Source organism: Pan troglodytes, chromosome 11 (genome assembly GCF_028858775.2).
Source record: "Pan troglodytes isolate AG18354 chromosome 11, NHGRI_mPanTro3-v2.0_pri, whole genome shotgun sequence".
In the NCBI taxonomy this organism is placed as follows: domain Eukaryota; kingdom Metazoa; phylum Chordata; class Mammalia; order Primates; family Hominidae; genus Pan; species Pan troglodytes.
In genome coordinates, this window is record NC_072409.2 from 74,374,890 (window position 1) to 74,395,389 (window position 20,500).

Sequence of the window (20,500 nt, forward strand, 5' to 3'; positions counted from 1 at the left end):
TGATCCTCCCAAAGTACTGGGATTACAGAAGTGAGCCACCACGCCTGGCCTCCACTTACATGAAATACCTAGAATAGGCAAACTAAAAGAGACAGAAAGTAAATCACGGATTATCAGAGAATGCGGGGAGAGCTGTTGCTTAATGGGTACATAGCTTCTGTTTCGGTGATGAAAACTTGGAAATACTGGTTATTATTGCATTAACAATTAGTATATTTGATGCTGCAGAACCTACACTTGAAAGTAGTTAAAATGGTAAGTTTGGTGATCTTTATATTTATATGTACTTTATTACAATTGTAAAAATAGTAAAAAAAAAAAGTGTATGAGATAAACTTAAAATAAGTGGAGGGAAAAGCTGAGACTTTAAAAGTTTCTGTAGGCTAATTTAGAAAACTGCCCATCATTTTTAGCATTGTTCCATGGAAAATGTATTCCAAGCAACAAAGAGTTGACTTACAAATGAAACTTAAAAACAACTTGCTTCCAAGTCGAAGATTACCAAAGTTCTGGTTTTTGGCAACAATCGTTCTGAAAATCCGAGTTTCCATCAACTTTGAAGGCTGCCTTTCCCCTAATTTAAGAGGCAAGACTGCCATCATGTGGCAAGTAAAGTTAAGTTGTGGGTTTTCTTCTAATACAGTACAAAGGAAGATTCCCTTTTAAGAGCTTATAGGAACTAGCCTGTAGGAAATATCTAAACCTTTCAAACTGTAGTATACATAAGCAATCTTGATTATCCAGAATAAATAATTGACCAGAAATAGTTCAGTTATTCCCCACATCTATAGATAACAAAGCACAATTTAAAAGACGTATCAAAAAGCTTAATTTCAAATATTTATAATAAAGCTCCAATATGTATTTTGATAATTTAAATATAAAATTTGCAATGTTAGTCTTATATTCCTGAAATAAACCATTTCCAAAAGAAAACCTGCAAAGTTTTATACCTCAACAACTCTCATTTAGCTATTATATGGTATTTAAAGAGTACACAAAAGTTTTTGGAAAAGGCTATACCTTGTAAAGGTAATTCTAACGTTCTGAAAAGCAGGAAAATGAATATTAGCTAAATAAGCATCATATTTAAAAATAAAGCCAGGTGTGGTGGTTCACGCCTGTAATCCCAGCACTTTGGGAGACTGAGGCAGGGCGGATCACTTGATCTCAGGTGTTCAAGACCAGCCTGGACAACATGGCAAAACCCTGTCTCTGCAAAAAATTAAAAAAAAAAAATTAGTCGGGAGTGGTGATATGTCCCTGTAGTTCCAGATACTTAGGAGGCCAAGGTGGAAGAATCTCGTAAGCCCAGAAGGTTGAGGCTGCAGTGAGCTGTGATCGTGCCACTGCACTCCAGCCAGGGCGACAGAGCAAGGCCCTATCTGAAAGCAAAATCAAAAACAAAAAACAAAGTGAGACTGTCTCTACAAAAAGGTTTTTAAAATAAAGTAAAATACATTTTAAAATAAGAGAGTTTCATTCTGCCCTAGTGCCCAGCACGGTAACCTAGACACTGCAGATGCTCAATAAATATTCACTGGAGGGGGAAAAAGAAAACATTATTTGCATGGTCTATAACCAAAAAGCTGACCCAGAATTGGTGTCCTATAGAGACATTCTGGGAAACAGAAAATGCTCACTAAAACATCAAAAAATAAATCCAACTTTTTTTTTTTTGAGACAGAGTTTGGTCTGTTGCCCAGGCTGGAGTGCAGTGGCACGATCTTGGCTCACTGCAGCCTCCGCCTCCCAGGTTCAAGCGATTCTCTGCCTCAGCCTCCCAAGTAGCTGGGATTAGAGGCATGTGCCACGACGCCCAGCTAATTTTTGTATTTTTAGTAGAGACAGGGTTTCATCATGTTGACCAGGCTGGTCTCAAACTCCGGGCCTCAAGTGATCTGCCTGCCTCGGCCTCCCAAAGTGCTGGGATTACAGGCGTGAGCCACCACGCCTGGTCTGAAATGATATTTTACATTGTTAAATGCAAAAAGAAAGTTATAGAATCACAGGTATAATATCTCATTAAACAAACAAAAACCCAAAAAACTACACAAGTGAGTAATATGCATCAAACTTATTTCTTTGGGGTGAGAGGAGCTGTCACTTGTTTAATTTCTTATGCATCACTTGCAATCCTTCTTATAATAAATATTTCTTTAATTTAAAAAAAGTAGAAAGAAAACACCATCCAAAATGTTCTTAATGGTCCTCTATTTCTTCTGATAGAGGGAACTTTAGAGCAATTAAAATATGTTAGGACAATAGATAACTTCAATAACTTTTTCCCTTACAAAATTAAAATAGTACTCATGGTCTCTTAATAATAAAAAAAAAAGACAGCTATAATTAAGTCACTAGCTTCTGAACATTTATAACTCCTATTGGTATAAAGCACATAATGGATCATTAGGATTATAAAACATTTGCCAATCAAAAAAAAAAAACCCTACAATCCTAAAGAAAAGCCACAATTTATACTAGAAAAACTGAATTCTTTTTATTGTAAGACGCTGAAACAATCTAGTATCTGTGATCTCCTAATCCTGCAGAATATACAGATTTTTTTCTTTTAGTTGGAGAGTATTGGCTTCTTAAGGCTCCTCCATTTTAATCTTTGGAATAAAGATTTCCTGAAACTACACAACCACCCTCTGAGCCACCTCCCATCCATGCATTTAATGAGAGAAGTTTCTTTTTTAAAACTTTTTATTTTTTTATTGTTTCAGCTCATATGTGAACAGCTAGAGAAAAAAGTTTCTGAAAGCCATATATTTTACATTTGTGAAATATGAAAATAGAAAAATATTGAGAGCCACTATTCATACAGAGAATACTAACTAAAACTTTAGACAATGATGCATATGTGCACTACTCAAAAGTTTGTTTTTAGTGGAAAAATATAAATACAGTAAACAATCTTAACAGAGGACTTGGCTGTCAATTCCCCCACTCTATTACCAGACACTTAACTAAAATGATTTCCAAGGTTCCCTTCAGCTCTGTATGAGATCCTATGATTCCATCTTTTCCAAACTATAATTATAAGCAGGAGAAATTATGTCCTAAAATATTCAGAATTTAAAAAAGAAATCTGGCTAGAATATGAAAAAGAAAAGATACTTTACATAATAAATTTTTCCTACGGTCCCTAAGTCCTGATTGCGGGACTTTTAATATTTACAACTGGCTTGTTAAAGAATGCAAAATCTAATCATGTTAACTCATTTATCTCTATTTTAAATTCTGTTCAAAATAACAAGGGCTGACCACTGAAAACTATTTTAAACTTCTTTCCTCAAGCAAATATAATCCTAAGTTAGATTGCTTAATGAAACTTCAATATTTAAAAACGAATCTTTCAAAGATGATGATCTTATGATCACATTTGATTACATGATTCATTCCTTCACTATTCAATCAATATGCTAAACACCTACCATGTGTCAGGTATTGGTCATATTTTAGCTTCTTTCTAGCATCACAAATAAAAGTCAAAGAGTATGAGAATCTTACCAATATGGCCCCCTCCAATGGTGTATGTCTTCCCAGATCCAGTTTGTCCATAGGCAAAAACAGTTGCATTATAGCCCTCAATGAGTGACAACACTAGGGGCTTTATACATGTGTTATAAACTTCATCTTGAGTGGAATTTTTGCCAAAAACAAAATCAAAAGTGAAGACTCTATCTCTCCCAATGATAACTTGCTGGCTGTTTGGAATAACTCTCACACAAACTTGATGATTATGAAGAGCTTCTTTGCAAAGCAGAGGTCTAATTCTTACAGCAACTTTTACTGGTATTTCTTCCATGGCAACTTAGATTTTACTAAATAGATTTTCTATTTAACGTTCAGTATCTAGTGTGAGAGACTTCCATCTTATGTAAGATCTGGATTCCTGTGTAACAAAAATAAAAAGCAAATTTAATTACTGATTCCTTGTATCCCAATAAACTAACCACCTTCTAAAGCAAAGTCAATTAGAACAGGTTTTGTTCCAATACAACATAGTTACAAAGAGTAAACCTGTCTTGTAAAATACATCGTAAATTTGTAGACAAAATAGTATGTCTTGGGTTTGCTTCAAAATAATCTAGTTGTGGGGTCCATGAGTTGATAAATGATGAAGCTAGGTGATAAGTACATGGGATTCCATTGGGCCTTTATTTCTACAGTAATAATGTTTCCCAGTTCATTAATTTAAATATTAAATAACCAGGGAGTTACAAAATTAAGGCAAGGAGATAAGTAAGGAACTGTACACACTTTTTTTGTTTGTTTTTTGAGATGGAGTCTAGGCTGGAACGCAGTGGTGAGATCTCGGCTCTCTGCAACCTCTGCCTACCAGGTTCAAGTTATTCTCCTGCCTCAGGCCTCTCGAGTAGCTGGGGTTACAGGCGCCCAACACCACACCCAGCTAATTTTTGTATTTTTAGTAGAGACAGGGTTTCACCATATTGGCCAGGCTGGTCTCAAACTCCGAACCTCAGGTGACCCGCCCGCCTCGGCCTCCCAAGTGCCGGGATTACAGGCGTGAGCCACCGTGCCCAGCCTGTACATGTGTTAAAAACAAACATTAGTACTAGATTTTATAGCTATGCATTGAAAAATAGCATCTCCTCTTTGCCACAATTATTAGAAATAAATCCATGAAAATAGTTTTAAGAATTTCAGTAAGTCAACATAAATTTAAAACTAAATTTTTATTCAAAAATAATCAAAACTAACAGAAAAACTACTTTTTCTACTTCTAAATATTATGTTGTACTTTTTTCTGAAGATCTCTGCTAGAATTAATACATTAAAAATTAAATTGTTGGCTGTAGTTTCCTGGCTAAAAATATATATAAACAAATAATTGGTAACTACATTTACAATGAACACTTTTTTTTTTTTTTTTTTTTTTTTTTTGAGACGGAGTCTCGCTCTGTCGCTCAGGCTGGAGTGCAGTGGTGCGATCTGGGCTCATTGCAAGCTCCACCTCCCAGGTTCACACCATTCTCCTGCCTCAGCCTCCGGAGTAGCTGGGACTACAGGCACCCGCCACTATGCCTGGCTAATTTTTTCTATTTTTAGTAGACATGGGGTTTCACCGTGTTAGCCAGGACGGTCTCGATCTCCTGACCTCGCGATGCGCCTGTCTTGGCCTCCCAAAGGGCTGGGATTACAGGCGTGAGCCACCGCGCACGGCAGAACACTTTTTTTTTTTTTAATATATATATTTTATTATTCTTTAAGTTCTAGGGTACATGTGCACAACGTGCAGGTTTGTTACATATGTATACATGTGCCATGTTGGTGTGCTGCACCCATTAACTTGTCATTTACATTAGGTATATCTCCTAATGCTATCCCTCCCCCCTTCCCCCACCCCACAACAGGCCCCAATGTGTGATGTTCCCCTTCCTGTGGCAGAACACTCTTGAAAATAAATGTAAAAAACAATTCCATTTACAATAGCATCAAAAAGAATAAAATACTTAGAAATAAATTTAACAAAAGATGTGTAAAACATATAGTCTGAAAACTATAAAATACTGTTAGAAGAAAGCACAAGTTGTAAATGAAAAAACATCTCATGTTTATGAATTGAAAGATATATTAATATGTCAGTATTCCCCAAATTATCTACAGACTCAATGCAATACCTATCAAAATCTCAGCTGACTTAGTTGCAGAAATTGACAAGATGATCCTAAAATCACAGAAAAACTCAAGAGACACAGAATAACCAAAACAATATTGAAAAAGAACAAAGTAAGAGGACTCACACTTTCCTAATTTCAAAACCAAACAACAGTAATCATGATAGTGTGGTACTGGCATAAAGACAGACATATAGATCAACAGAATAGAATTGAGAATCCAGAAATAAACCCTCACATTCATGGGCAAGTAATTTTCAACAAAGGTGCCAAGACAATTCAACTGAAGTATAAGAATACTCTTTTCAACAAATGGCAATGGGACAATGGATAAAATAATGAAGTTGGACTCCCTACCTCATATCATATACAAAAGTTAACCAAAAATGGACCATAGACCTAAACATAAGAAGTAAAACTACAAAACTCTTAAAAGACAGGAGTAACTCTTTATGACCTTGGATTTGGCAATAATTTCTCAGATATGACACCAAAAGCAATAAAATAAAAAATACCAATTTGAACATTACACATTGTATACATGTACTGAAAAACCACACTGTACCCCATAAACATGTACAATGATTCTGTCAAACAAAAATAATAATAAAAGCAAAAAATAAGGATGAAGTATAGATTAAAAAATAAGTAAGACCCAGCCTGGGCAACATAGTGAGACGCCATGTCTACAAAGAAATTTTTTTTTTCAATCAGCTCAGCATGGTAGCACGCACCTGTGGTCTCAGCTACTCGGGAAGCTAAGGCGGGAGATTGGCTTGAACCCAGCAGCCGGAGGTTACAGTGAGCTGTATCTGCACCACTGCACTATAACGTGGACAACACTATAACATGGACAGCAGAGCAAGAACTTGTCTCAAAGAGAGAGAGAAAGAGAGAACGAGAGAAATGGGGGGGGGCCAGGATGGGGAGGGAGAGGAGGGAGGGAGGGAAGGAAAAACGACATCAAAATTAAAAACTTTGTGCCTCGAAGGAAACTACCAAGAAAGTGAAAAGACAACTCACTGAATGGGAGAAAATATTTGCAAGACATATATCTAACAAGGAACTTGCAACTAGAATATATAAATATTATAACTCAAAAAGTTTTTTAAAAATTTTAAATAGGCAAAGCATCTGAAAAGGCAGTTCTTTAAAGAAGATATACAAATGAATAATGAGCACATGAAAAGATGCTCACCATCATTAGCTATCAGGAAAATGCAATCAAAACCACAATGAGAGGCCAGGTGCACAGTGGTTCATGCCTGTAATCCCAGAATTTTAGGAGACTGAGGTGGGAGGATGACCTGAGGTCAGGAGTTCAAGACCAGCCTGGACAACATGGTGTAACCCCATCGCTACCTAAAATACAAAAATTAGCCAGGTGCAGTGGCTCAAACCTGTAATCCCAGCATTTTGGGAGGCTGAGGTGGGAGGATCACCTGAGGTCAGGAGTTCGAGACCAGCCTGAACAACATGGTGAAACCCCGTCTCTACTAAAAATACAAAAATTAGACGGGCATGGTGGTGGGCGCCTATAATCCCAGCTACTAGGGAAGCTGAGGCAGGAGAATCGCTTGAACCCAGGAGGCAGAGGTTGCAGTGAGCTGAGATCGAACCACTGCACTCCAGCCTGGGCGATACACCAAGACTGTCTCAAACAAACAAACAAACAAACAACAACCAAAATGAGATACCAATCCACATCCACTAGCACTGCTATAATAAAAAAGATCATAAGTGTTGGCAGGGTATAAAGAAATTAGAACCCTCATACACTATTGGTGGGAAGGTAAAATGGTACAGCCACTTTGGAAAACAGATTGACATTTCTGCAAAAAGTTAAACATACAGTTATCTCTTGACCCAGCAATTCCACTCCATCACTTGATCCAGCAATTCCACTCCCAAGAGAAATGAAAACATTGTGTTCGCATAAAAACTTATATACAAATGTTCAGTTTTGGAAGGATAAAGCTTATACTAAATTTAACAAGTAATCTATGACAATGTTTAAGTGCAGATGATGAAAAGTAATGAATTTGAGGTGAGGTTAGGTTCTTTGGAAAAGCTGCTGAGTCTTGAAGATTACCATTAAGTAACACAGACAACTAGACTGAAATAATATTTTATTAATAACACTAATAACAATAAATTGATAATATTCACTACCCTTGAAAAAAAAAAAAACCATGGCCCAGCACGGTGGTTCACATCTGTAATCCCAGCACTTTGGGAGGCCAGGGCGGGTGGATCACTTGAGCCCAGGAGTTCGAGACCAGCCTAGGCAACATGGAGAAACCCTGTCTCTACTAAAAATACAAAAATTAGGCAGGCCTGGTGGCGTGCGCCTGTAATCCCAGCTGCTCAGAAGGCTGAAGCGAGAGGATCCCTTGATCCTGAAAACAAAACAAAATAAATGTGAGCCACGATGCCCAGCCTCATTTCTTGGGGTTTTTAATGGTAATATCTATAAAGAATTTGGTTATAAAGGCAACTGAAACTTATTCTAAGCATTAAAAAAAATAATAATGGGGCCGGGCACAGCGGTTCACGCCTGTAATCCCAGCACTTTGGGAGGCCAAGGCAGGTGGATTGCTTCAGCCCACGAGTTCCAGACCAGCCTGGGCAACATGGTGAAACCCTGTCTCTACTAAAAATACAAGAATGTGCCAGGCTGTGGTGACGCACCTGTAGTCCCAGCTACTTGGGAGGCTGAGATTGGAGGATCGCTTGAGCCCGGGAGGTTGAGGCTGCAGTGTGCCACTGCACTCCAGCCTGAGTAACAGAGCGAGACCCTGTCTCAAAACAAAACAAACAAACAATAACAATGGTCCACAAACATAGGGCTTGTAAAACATCAATATACAAGAAATAAAGTTTTTACACAATCCATAGCACTTATACTTCAGATTCTGATCAATTATAGTCATCAGAAACATACGTATTATGTCGCCAATAAATGATTTTAAAAAAGCAAAATCTGATTGACTGGTCGTATTTAAGTATACTCAACGGGTTTTTGAAATCTGAGCAAAGGCAAGAGAAATATTGAATCCCTCATGTCATGTCACTGGTCAGGAATGAGTGTCTCCAAAAACCGTTGCCATCCCGTACCCTTGATTTCCCAGAAAGCAGTGGTTGTCTTAAATGTGTGGTTTGTTAATTATTTTCATAAAAAACTTCCCAGTAGATGGACAGTAAATCGCATACGGAGCTCAGAAAAGGCCCCAAATACGTAAAGACGACAAAAGAGTAAAGAAGGGCAAACAACAAGGATTTTCAACACTGGAAACTTAAAAGGTGTTACTTAAAAGGTGTTTCAAAGAAAGAATCCGGGCGCTTTGCTCTTTATAGTCACCTGCCTCCGAGGGAGGGAGCTCTCGAGCTTGAATGTGCCCAAGGTTCAACCTCTACGGTAGGAAATGCGCCCAAGTTTCAACCTCTACGGTGGGAAATGCGCCCAAGTTTCAACCTCTACATGGGAAAAAGACGCCTGCGATAAAACAAAGCGCTCGGTGGTGGTGGCCCTCGCGTCGCACCTCACGCCGTGCAGCGACACGAGACGAACACAGGGTGCGCTCTGAGGGGCCGGGTCCCGCGTTCCGGTCGATCGGTGTTCCCCGGGACCCGCTCCTCAGGGCTGACCCAACTTCCTCCGGAAGGGGCGCTCTGCCTCTAGTCGCTCGCCGGGCTCCCAGCCCCGACCCCAGACCCCTCGGACGCCCCCATAGGCCTAGCTGGCGCCCCAACCGCCCACCCTCCGCTACCCCCCCGCGGCAGCCCCGACCCCAAGCCGGCGCCTACTAGTCCCAACGGCGGGCTGGGGGCGCGGGAGCGGCGGGAGCGGCGGGCGCGGCGGGCGCGGCGGGCTGGAGGGCGGGCACCGCGAAGGGAGGGCGCCCCACTTCCCCGCACCGCCCGGCCAGGCCCGCCGAGCACTGACCAGCTCGGGACAGCCCAGGCCCCTGGCGGCGAGCGCCGGACTCCTTAGCTTCGCTCTGCCACACCGCGCAGCCGCCGTCCGCGTCTTTTGTTGTCGCGAGTTCTCCTGGCAACCGGCGAAGCCCGCCTCCCGCCCCGTCCTCTCCTGGATGCCGCGTCCTGGCCCCGCCCCCATCCTGGCCACGCCCCCAAGCCCGCCGCGCAGGAGTCCTGCGTCCCCAGGAAGTCCGTAAAGGGCCGGCCCCTGGGCTTGCCTGCAAATCCGAGTTGTGTCCCACCAACGCGCTGGGACCGGTCTGTGAGGCCTGAGCGCAAGCATCTTTCTACGGGTTCGTGAAATGAGTGAGAACGATTCCACACCGTGTTTCAATATCTTAGCTACCAATTCAGTTTATTTTTATTTTTATTGAGTAAAACTTGCCTAACAGAAACCATCTTAAAACTCACAATTCAGTGGCGTTTAATGCATTCACAGTGTTGTGCAACCATCACCTCTGTATATACTTCAGAAACATTTTCATAACCCCAAAAGAAAATCCCCAAACCAGTTAGCAGTCATTCCTTCTGGTTCCCCTCTCCCCACAACCCCAGCCAGCCACTAATCTACTTTCTGACTCTGTGATAGCTTTACCTATTCTGGGCATTTCTTTATTGATGGAATCATTCAGTATATGACCTTTTGTGTCTAGCTTCTTTTGCTTAATGTTTTCAAGATGCAGTCATGTTTTAACATCTATCAGGACTTCTTTTCTTTCACTTTTTTTTTTCTTTTTTTTTTTTTTTTGAGACGGAGTCGCACTCTGTCGCCCAAGCTGGAGTGCAGTGGCGTGATCTCGGCTCTCTGCAACCTCCACCTCCCGGGTTCAAGCGATTCTCCTGCCTCAGCCTCCCGAGTAGCTGGGATTACAGGCGCGTGCCACCACGCCCGGCTAATTTTTTGTATTTTTAGTAGAGACAGGGTTTGTTTCACTGTGTTAGCCAGGATGGTCTTGATCTCCTGAACTCGTGATCTGCCCGCCTCGGCCTTCCAAAGTGCTGGCATTACAGGCGTGAGCCACCACGCCCGGCCCTTTAGATGGAGTTTCACTCTTATTGCCCAGGCTGGAATGCAATGGCGCCATCTAGGCTCAACGCAACCTCCACCTCATGGGTTCAAGCGATTCTCCTGCCGGATTACAGGCATGAGCCACCCTGCCCGGCCCTATCAGGACTTTTTAGGGCTGAAAAAATTCCATTGTATGGATATAGACATACCACATTTTGTTTATCCATTCTTCAGCTGGTGGTGGACATTTGGGCTGTTTCCATGCTGCTATGGACATTCACATACAATATTTGGATGTCTGTTTTCAGTTCCTTTTTTTTTTTTTTGAGATGGAGTCTCGCTCTGTTGCCCAGGCTGGAGTGCAGTGGCGCTATCTCAACTCACTGTAAGCTCCGCCTCATGGGTTCAAGCAATTCTCCTGCCTCAGCCTCTGGAGTAGCTGGGATTGCAGGCATGTGCCACCACCACGCCTGGCTAAGTTTTCTGTATTTTTAGTAGAGACGGGGTTTCACCATGTTGGTCAGGCTGGGCTCGAACTCCCGACCTCAGGTGATCCGCCCACCTTGGCCTCCCAAAGTGCTGGGATTATAGGCGTGAGCCACCGCGCCGAGCCTGTTTTCAGGTCTTTTAGGTATGGACGTAAGAGTGGAATTGCTGGGTCGTATGGTAATATTTAACTTTACCAATTTAGTTTTAAATGCTTTAATGCCTCCTGTTTTTAGTAGCACAATCTAAGCATCTTCAAAAACCCTTCCTTCTCTCATGAAATATAGGAATGAAGGTGGGGGGAAAAAGCCGACTATTTTATTTACAGTTTTTATTTTTTTTCTTTTAACTGAATTATTTAAAATTTTAAAAATTCAGTCTGGGCACAGTGGCTCACACCTGTAATCTCAGCACTTTGGGAGGCTGAACTGGGAGGATCACTTGAGCCCAGGAGTTTGAGACCAGCCTGGGCAACATAATGAGACCCCCATCCCTACAAAAAATCAAAACTTAGCCAGGTGTGGCTGAGTATGCCTGCAGTTCCAGTTACTCTGGAGGCGGAGGTGGGAGAATGGTTTGAGCCTGGGAGGTCAAGGCTGCAGTGAGCTGTTGTTGCACCATGGCATTGCAGCCTGGGTGACAGAATGAGACTCTACCTCAAAAAAATAATAAATAATACATAATTTTTAAAATTCTAAGATTTCATTTATACACATACCTGTGTATTGAGTCATGATGTCAAGGGAATTTCTGATAGTGGCTCAGTATCAATCAAATTCGAAAGCCACTGTCCTGGGCTTGCTTTTCAGATTGGGGTGATGGATTATTTCCTAGTCTTCCAAGGTTCCCCTCATGATTGGTGGAGATTGTGGTTGCCCAATTTGACTATAGGGCCAAGTTGCATTTTTAGAACTCTTTGAAAACAAACAAAAACTCACATCATGACTGTGAATTGGTAAGTCAGACTGGTCTGCTGACAAAACTTCAATAATTAATAGTACGTAACAATTTAAGTCTAGGAATACCCAGAAGTCTCAACAGAAGTTCTCAAGAGGCCACACAATTGCAGAGAGGAGGTCAGCAAATGCCCAACAGCATTAGAATGGGGCATTTTCCATTGTCCCCAAATTGATGTCTTGAGTCCAGAGTTAGAGAAAAGGAGTTACTTAAGTTCCCCACACTGTAAAGTGAATGCCAGTCATTGCCAACCCCTCCTCCCTAGGATTTATAGCAGGACTAAGCTAATTCCATTCAAATTCCAATCCTATCTCTTTTTTAAGTCTCTGTAAGAAAGACTCGGCAGTGCAGTCAAGGGGTCTTGGGCCTTGTGGGTTGGAGAGTAAGAGGCCTCCCACCTAAGTCAAAGGAGGCTCTAAGAGTGACGGGCAAACCCTGTGTGATGTGCTAGAAGAGGAAACCTGGCCTTCTGGTGGGAGCAACTAGGGGAAGAAGTAAGCTGATCTTCTTCTCAAGAATGGAGCGAAGCAACTGAGATGTTGCTGTAGTAGAGCAGCCTGTGTTCCTGCAGTTTAGCAGGGGGAGAAGCTGTGATTTGCTCATGGTCCAGGGGATCCTTTGGAGGGCACCCAAGCTTGAGCCCCATGAAGATTGTCTTGAGGACTGTCTCCTGCAGATAAGTCCCCATCAGTAAGAGGCAGTGGGAGGAGCTGGGCTTGGGATTAGCAGAAGTAATTGAGCCAGTGCTGGATCTTCTTAAGGGAACTAGGTCTTCTCCTTAAGGGAACTGTATCTTTCAGGTCCACTGAAGAACTCTGCATACGTCCCATGGGAGACCAGCTTTGGGCTGCTTGTCCTACAGAGAAAAACATCCATGCCCAGTCCACTTTACCAGAAAAGCAGTAACAAACAGAAGATTACAGCTAGACCAAATTAAATAAAGAAATATGTGCCCCTTTCCCCTAAATCATCTTCCCTCACCCACATTTTGAGAAAAGCTGGATCCAGGAAAGAAAGGAAGTATTAAAGGAAGTATTAAGGAAACCACAGATCATACCTCTTCTCCCACTTTAAATTATTTCAATGTTGCTATAGTGTTTGATGAATTCCCTTAATTTCTCTGGCGGGGAGAAAAGAAGCTTTATACTTTAAAAATGGGGTTTCTTTAAAAACGGGGGTGGGCGGTGGTGCACGCCTGTAATCCCAGCACTTTGGGAGGCTGAGGCAGGCGGATCATGAGGTCAGGAGTTCGAGACCAGCCTGGCCAACATAGTGAAACCCCGTCTCTGCTAAAAATGCAAAAATTAGCCGGGCGTGGTGGCATGGCCCTGTAGTCCCAGCTACTCAGGAGGCTGAGGTGGGAGAATCGCTTGAACCCAGGAGGTGGAGATTGCAGTGACCCGAGACCATGCCATTGCACTCCAGCCTGGGTGACAGAGTGAGACTCCGTCTGAGAAAAAAAAGGGGGGGGGGTGGTTTCTGTGCCATCATTTTGCCTTTGGCTCCTTAACTTAGTGTAGAGAATGTTAGCTTTCCTAAGGAAACATACTGCTTGGGTCCTGTCAACTGGTGCCAGGTGGATTTGCTTGGCCCTATGGTCAAATTGGGCAACCACAATCTCCACCAATCATGAGGGGAACCTTGGAAGACTAGGAAATAATCCATCACCCCAATCTGAAAAGCAAGCCCAGGACAGTGGCTTTCGAATTTGATTGATACTGAGCCACTATCAGAAATTCCCTTGACATCATGACTCAATACACAGATATGTGTATAAATGAAAACAAGGCCAGGCACAGTGGCTCATGCCTGTAATCCCAGCACTTTGGGAGGCCAAGGCAGGTGGATCACTTGAGGTCAGGAGTTCGAGACCAGCCTGGCCAACATGGTGAAACTCCTCTCTACTAAAAATACAAAAATTAGCTGGGTGTGGTGGTGCGTGCCTGTAGTCCCAGCTACTTGGGAGGCTGAGGCAGAAGAATCACTTGAAACCGGGAGGCAGAGGTTGCAGTGAGCCAAAATCACGCCACTGCACTCCAGCCTGGGCAACAGAGTGAGAGTCCGTCTCAAAAAAAAATAAATAAAATAATAAAAATAAAAATACAAAAATTAGCTGGGTGTGGTGGCACGAGCCTGTAATCCCAGCTACTCGGGAGGCTGAGGCAGGAGAATCACTTGAATCCTGGAGGCAGAGGTTGCAGTGAGCCGAGATTGCACCACTGTACTCCAGCCTGGCGACAGAGCGAGACTCCATCTCAATAAATAAATAAATAAATAAATAATAAATGAATGAAAACAAAAGTTTTGGGAAACAATACTTACCTTTACTAAGTGCGATGTTCTATGTATTTTATTTTATTCTATTCTACTTTTCTTTTTTTTAGAGACAGGATCTTGCTATGTTGACCAGACTGGTCTCGAACTCCTGGCCTCAAGTGATCCTCCCATCTCAGCCTCCCAAAGTGCTGGAATTACAGGAGTGAGCCACCATGCCTGGCCCTATTCTACTTCAATTTTTTTTTTTTTTTTTGAGACAAGGTCTCACTCTGTCACCCAGGCTGAATACAGTGGTGCAATCATGACTCACTGCAGCCTCAACCTTCCAGGCTCAAGCAATCCTCCCACCTCAGCCTCCCAAGTATCTGGGAATACAGGCACCGGCCACCATGCTCAGCTAATTTTTTATTTTTTTGTAGAGATGGATTCTTGCTGTGTTGCCCAGGCTGGTCTTGAACTCCTAGCCTCAAGTGATCCTGCTGCCCTGGCCTCCCAAAATGCTGGGATTACAAGCATGAGCAACCATACCCAGCCCAATTTTTCTTAATGTTGATTACAACCCTTTAAATTGATTTCATGACCTACTAATGGATTGCAGCCTGCAATTTGAAATATTCTGGTCTAAGGTAACAATCTGGCTGAAAATGGATGAAAAATGACATTTTCATCTACTAAACACTATTATACACCTATTACCTTATTTATCTATTGCTGAACTATTTCTTCAGATCTTAGTGGCTTAAAACAAATTTCTTGGCCGGGCTCAGTGGCTCATACCTGTAATCTGAGCACTTTGGGAGGCCGAGGTGGGCGGATCACGAGGTCAGGAGTTCAAGACCAGCCTGGCCAACATGGTGAAACCCCGTCTCTACTACAAATACAAAAATTAGCTGGGCATGGTGGCAGATGCCTGTAATCCCAGCTACTTGGGAGGCTGAGGCAGATAATTGCTTGAACCCCAGAGGCGGAGGTTGCAGTGAGCCAAGGTTGCACCACTGCACTCCAGCCTGGCAACAGAGCAGGACTCCGTCTCAAAAAAAAAAAAAAAAAAAAAAAAAAAAAATTCTTATGTCGTAGCTTCTATAGGTCAGAAATCTGAGCATGGGTTAGCTAGATCCTCTGCTTCAGGGCTGTCACAAGGTTGCAATCGAGGTGTCAGTCAGGGCCACGAACATTTCAGGGTCAACTGGGGCAGAATCTGTTTCCAAGCTTCTATAGTGTTTGGTGGTAGTTCTTGAGTGTTGTTGGACTGAGGGACACATTCCTGCTGGCTATTAGCCAGAGGCTGCCCTCAGTTCCTTCCCCTTAGTTCCTTGAACAGGTGGCCCTCTGCATCACATTGAGCATGTAAGATGAGCCATGGAAAGAAAACCAGCAAAAGAGAAGTCAGAGTCACTTATAACTTGATTGTAGACAGGATATCCCGTCACCTTTGCCACATTCTGTTCATTAGAAGCAAGTCACTGGGTCTATCCCACATTCAGGAGACAGGTTGCATGAAAGTATGAATACTAGGAGGCAGGACTCATTGGAGGCTACCTTTATTTCCTCCCCGCCTCCACCCCATTCCCTATTCTAATCACCAAATTCTGCTTGTTTTACATCTGAATATTTCAAATCCTTTCTACTCTAGTTCAAGATTTCACAATCACTCACCTAGACTACTGCAACAGCCTACCAACTAGTCCCCCTGTCTCCAGTCTTGCACTTACAAATCCACCCTCCACACCTTCTACACTGATCTATCTAGGACATGAATCTCACTGTCTGTCCTTTGCCTAAAGCCTTCCTGTGATGGCATGGAGAATACTATTCCTTAACAGCTGGAATGGGAAATCTATATGTGGACAGACAAAGTTTTGCTGAGAAGATGCTTTGCTAGCCTGCCCCTAGGTGGAAGATAAGCCTTGGAAGCCTGATTGGTTGGTACCCAAGCTTCAGAGAGGAGGGTGGTGTTGCTCATATGAGACAAGGGGAAGAATTATTTGACTGCTCTTGAGAAGGAATGAGGAAGATGGGGGAAGGGGGTGGTGTTGGGAGAAGCTGAAGCAGAGAGGAGGCAGAGAATAACTGATAAGGGAATCCCAGGGACACTGGGAATGGCTAACGGAGGCATTTATTGATTGATTGACTGAGACAGAGTCTCGCTCTGTCACCCAGGCTGGAGTGCAATGGCACAATCTCAGCTCACTGCAACCTCTGCCTCCCGGTTTCAAGCGATTCTGCCACCTCAGCCTCCTGAGTAGCTGGGATTACAGGCAAGCGCCTCCACTCCTGGCTAATTTTTGTATTTTTAATAGAGACGGGGTATCACCATGTTGGTCAGGCTAGTCTCGAACTCCTGACCTCATGATCTGCCTGCCTCGGCCTCCCAAAATGCTGGGATTCCAGGCGTGAACCACCGCGCCCACCCAGTGGTGGCCTTTATGTTCCTGCTGTGAAGTGTGCAATTCAAACCCCTTCCTCTGTCTCCCCTGCAAAATCTTCAATGATGTCTGCATTGCTAACTTACACATTTGTCCAGTCTGGTGCTGGACAAAACCATAGGTTGACCATGTGGACCTAGAAGGCAGAAGATTAGAAGAAAGCCAAAGGTGTAGTGGGTCATTTCTGCAATCCCAGCACTTTGGGAGGCCGAGGCAGTAGGATCAGTTGAGGACAGGAGTTCAAGACCAGCCTGGGCAACACAGTGTGAATCCCTTCTCAAAAAAAAAAAAAAAAAAAGAAAAAGAAAGAAAGAAAGAAAGAAAAAAACAATTAGTTGGGCATAGTGGCTTGCACCTGTAGTGCCAGCTACCTAGGACGCTAAGGCAGAAGAATTGCTTGAGCCCAAGAGTGGGAGGCTGCTGTGAGGTATGATTGAGCCACTGTACTCCAGCCTGAGTGACAGAGCAAGACTCTGTCTGTAAAATAAAATAATTTTTAAGACTAAAATAAAAAATCATAAGATGTAAAAATGTTCAACAAAATTCACTAAAATGATAACCACCATCATCTCTGGATGGTGGAGTTAAATGTTATGACTTTTTTAAAAGACAAGGTCTTGCTCTGTTGTCCAGGCTGGAGTGTAGTGGTTTGATCACAGGTCATTGTAACCTTGAACTCCTGGACTCAAATGGTCCTCCCACTTCAGCCTCCAGAGTAGCTAGGACACAGGTGCACACCACCATGCCTGGCTAATATTTTATTTTTTTTTGTATTTGTTTTTTGTTTGTTTGTTTTTGTTTTTCTGAGACGGAGTTTCACTCTTGTCACCCAGGCTGGAATGCAATGGCATGATCTCAGCTCACTGCAACCTCCACCTCCTGGGTTCAAGTGATTCTCCTGCCTCAGCCTCCTGAGTAGCTGGGGTTATAGGCCCCCGCCACCATGCCCAGTATTTTTAGTAGAGATGGGGTTTTGGCATGTTGGCCAGGCTGGTCTCAAACTCCTGACCTCAGGATACACCTGCCTCGGCCTCCCAAAGTTCTGGGATTGCAGGCGTGAGCCACTGCGCCCGGTCTAATTTAATTTTTTGTAGAGATAGGGTCACTCTATGTTGCCTGGGCTGGTGTTGAACTCCTGGTCTCAAGCCTTCCTTCCCACCTTGGCCTCCCAGAGTGCTGGGATTAGAGGTGTGATTCACTGTGCCCAACCTGTTATTTATCTTTATATCTCTATTGTTTGTTTGTTTGTTTGTTTGTTTGAGACGGAGTCTTGCTGTGTTGCCCAGGCTGGAGTGCAGTGGCACAATCTCAGCTCGCTGCAAGCTCCGCCTCCCGGGTTCATGCCATTCTCCTGCCTCAGCCTCCCAAGTAGCTGGGACTACAGGCACCCGCTACCACGCCCAGCTAATGTTTTTGTATTTTTAGTAGAGATGGGGTTTCACCGTGTTAGCCAGGATGGTCTCGATCTCCTGACCTCGTGATCTGCCCACCTCGGCCTCCCAAAGTGCTGGTATTACAGGCGTGAGCCACTGCGCCCGGCCTTATGTCTCTATTGTTGAGCACAGTCAATGTCTAATACATAATAGATAATAAGCACATCCCAGAGAGTCAATGAATGTTTATGGAAATAAAAAAATTTAAAAACAGAAAACAAGTAACTTGCTCAAGCCTACATGGTTAAGTGGCAAAGGCAAGACTGAAGCTTCCATCTGTCAGATGACAAAGTCAACACACCTCCCCAGAGGCTGAGCTGAGCAGAGCTGCAGTATTCTATATAATGAATCTCAAGTTTTGTTGTTTGTGTTACAGCTGATTGGCTCCAATCAGGATCCAAACATGGACCATATATGGCATTTGATTGATATGTACCTTAATTCTCTTTTAATCAATAACAATTACCCTCACCTTTAAAAAAATTGTGGTAAAATGTACATAACATAAAATTGACTATCTTAACACTACTGAGCTGTACACTTTAAAATTGTTAAGTACTGGCTGGGTGTGGTGGCTCACACTGTAATCCCAGCACTTTGGGAGGCCGAGGCGGGTGGATCACCTGAGGTCAGGAGTTCAAGACTACGTGGCCAAAATGGCGAAACCCCATCTCTACTAAAAATACAAAATTAGCTGGACATGGTGGCGCATGTCTGTAATCCCAGCTACTCAGGAGGCTGAAGGCAGGAGAATCACTTGAACCTGGGAGACGGAGGTTGCAGTGAGCCGAGATCATGCCACCGCACTCCGGCCTGGGCGACAGAGCAAGATTCCATCTCAAAAATACATACATACATACATGCATACATACATACATACATAAAATGGTTAAGTACCTTCACATTGTTGTACAGCCAATATCCAGAACTCATTTCATCTTGGAGAACTGAAACTCTACACCCGTTAAACAATAACTCACTATTTCCTTCTTTCCCTGACCCCTGGCAGCCACCATGCTACTTTCTGTCTCTATGGATTTGACTATTCTAGGTTATAGAAGTGGAATCATAGAGTATTAGTCCTTTTGTGACTATTTCACATAGTATGATGTCCTCAAGTTTCATCCATGTTGTTACATATATCAGAATTTCCTTTCTTTTTGAGGCTGAATTAATATTCCATTGTATGTATGTATCACAAATTGTTTATCCATTCATCCACTGTTGGTCCCTTGGGTTGCTTCCACCTTTTGGCTATTGTTAATTATGCTGCTGTGAACATGTATGCATAAATATCTCTTTGAGAAACTTTCAGTTTTGGGGATTATTGCTATGGATTGAATGCTTGTGTTCCCCAGAATTCGTGTTGAAACTCTAAATCACAATGTGATAGTATTTACAGGTAGGGCCTTTAGGAGGTAATTAGATTTAGATGAGGTCATGAGGGTTGAACCCCATGATGGAATTAGTGTCCTTTTAAGAAGTGGAAGAGGCCGGGTGTGGTGGCTCTTGCCTGTAATCCCAGCACTTTGGGAGGCTGACGCGGGAAGATGGCTTGAGGCCAAGAGTTTGAGACAAGCCTGGGCAACAAGGGGAGACCCTGTCTTTACAAACTATTTACAAACTGGCTGGTTGTGGTAGCATGTGCCTGTAGTCCTAGCTACTTGGGAGGCTGAGGGTGAGAGGATCAATTGAGCCCAGAAGGTTGAGGCCACAGTGAACTGTGACCATGCCACTGTATTCCAGCCTGGGTGACAGAGCGAGACCCAGTCTTAAAAGAAGAAAGAGACAGACAGAGAGAGAAGGAAAGAAAGAAAGAAGAGAAAGAAGGAGAGAAAGAGAAAGAAAGAAAGAAAGAAAGAAAGAAAGAAAGAAAGAAAGAAAGAAAGAAAGCAAGCAAGCAAGCAAGCTAGCTGCTATTTGTCCTATAGGATTTCTCACACTTTAGAATTGGCTGATCATATACTGTATTTTCATTTAACTTGTTCCTCTGTTTCCTACATTTCCTGTTAACCAGTAAGTTAGATCTAGATTCTTGATTAGATTCAGGTTCAATTCTTCTGGCAAGAATAATTCATAGATGGGCATATGTACTTCCTGTTGCAACACACCAGGAGGCATGTAATGTCTGCATATCCTGCTTTTGGTGATGTTAAGATTATAGATGAGTACAGATATTTTTCGGTATAATCCATCCATTAAAAAGTTCCTCATCGGCTGGGCATGGTGGCTCATGCCTGTAATCCCAGCACCTTGGGAGGCCAAGGCGGGTGGATCACTTGA

General features: G+C 42.9%; 1 protein-coding gene across 50 annotated transcripts in view; it reads right to left on the reverse strand.

The window, feature by feature from the left end:
* The window catches only part of KIF27 (kinesin family member 27), an 85,058-nt gene extending 75,276 nt beyond the window's left edge, over positions 1-9,782 (reverse strand). For 8 of the 50 annotated variants that reach the window (XM_063787795.1, XM_054658070.2, XM_054658066.2 and 5 more), the window contains exons 1-3: positions 9,595-9,749; positions 8,340-8,446; positions 3,517-3,901 (exon numbers count right to left, since the gene is read on the reverse strand). In XM_063787795.1, the coding sequence (XP_063643865.1) occupies positions 3,517-3,814 (298 nt within the window). In that variant the 5' untranslated portion in view covers positions 3,815-3,901; positions 8,340-8,446; positions 9,595-9,749. Of the gene's footprint in view, positions 1-1,023; positions 1,216-3,516; positions 3,902-8,339; positions 8,451-9,009; positions 9,145-9,190 lie in introns of all 50 variants that reach the window. The other 42 variants (XM_054658088.2, XM_054658082.2, XM_054658076.2 and 39 more) reach the window with 21 other exon arrangements.
* Positions 9,783-20,500: the final 10,718 nt, after the last annotated feature.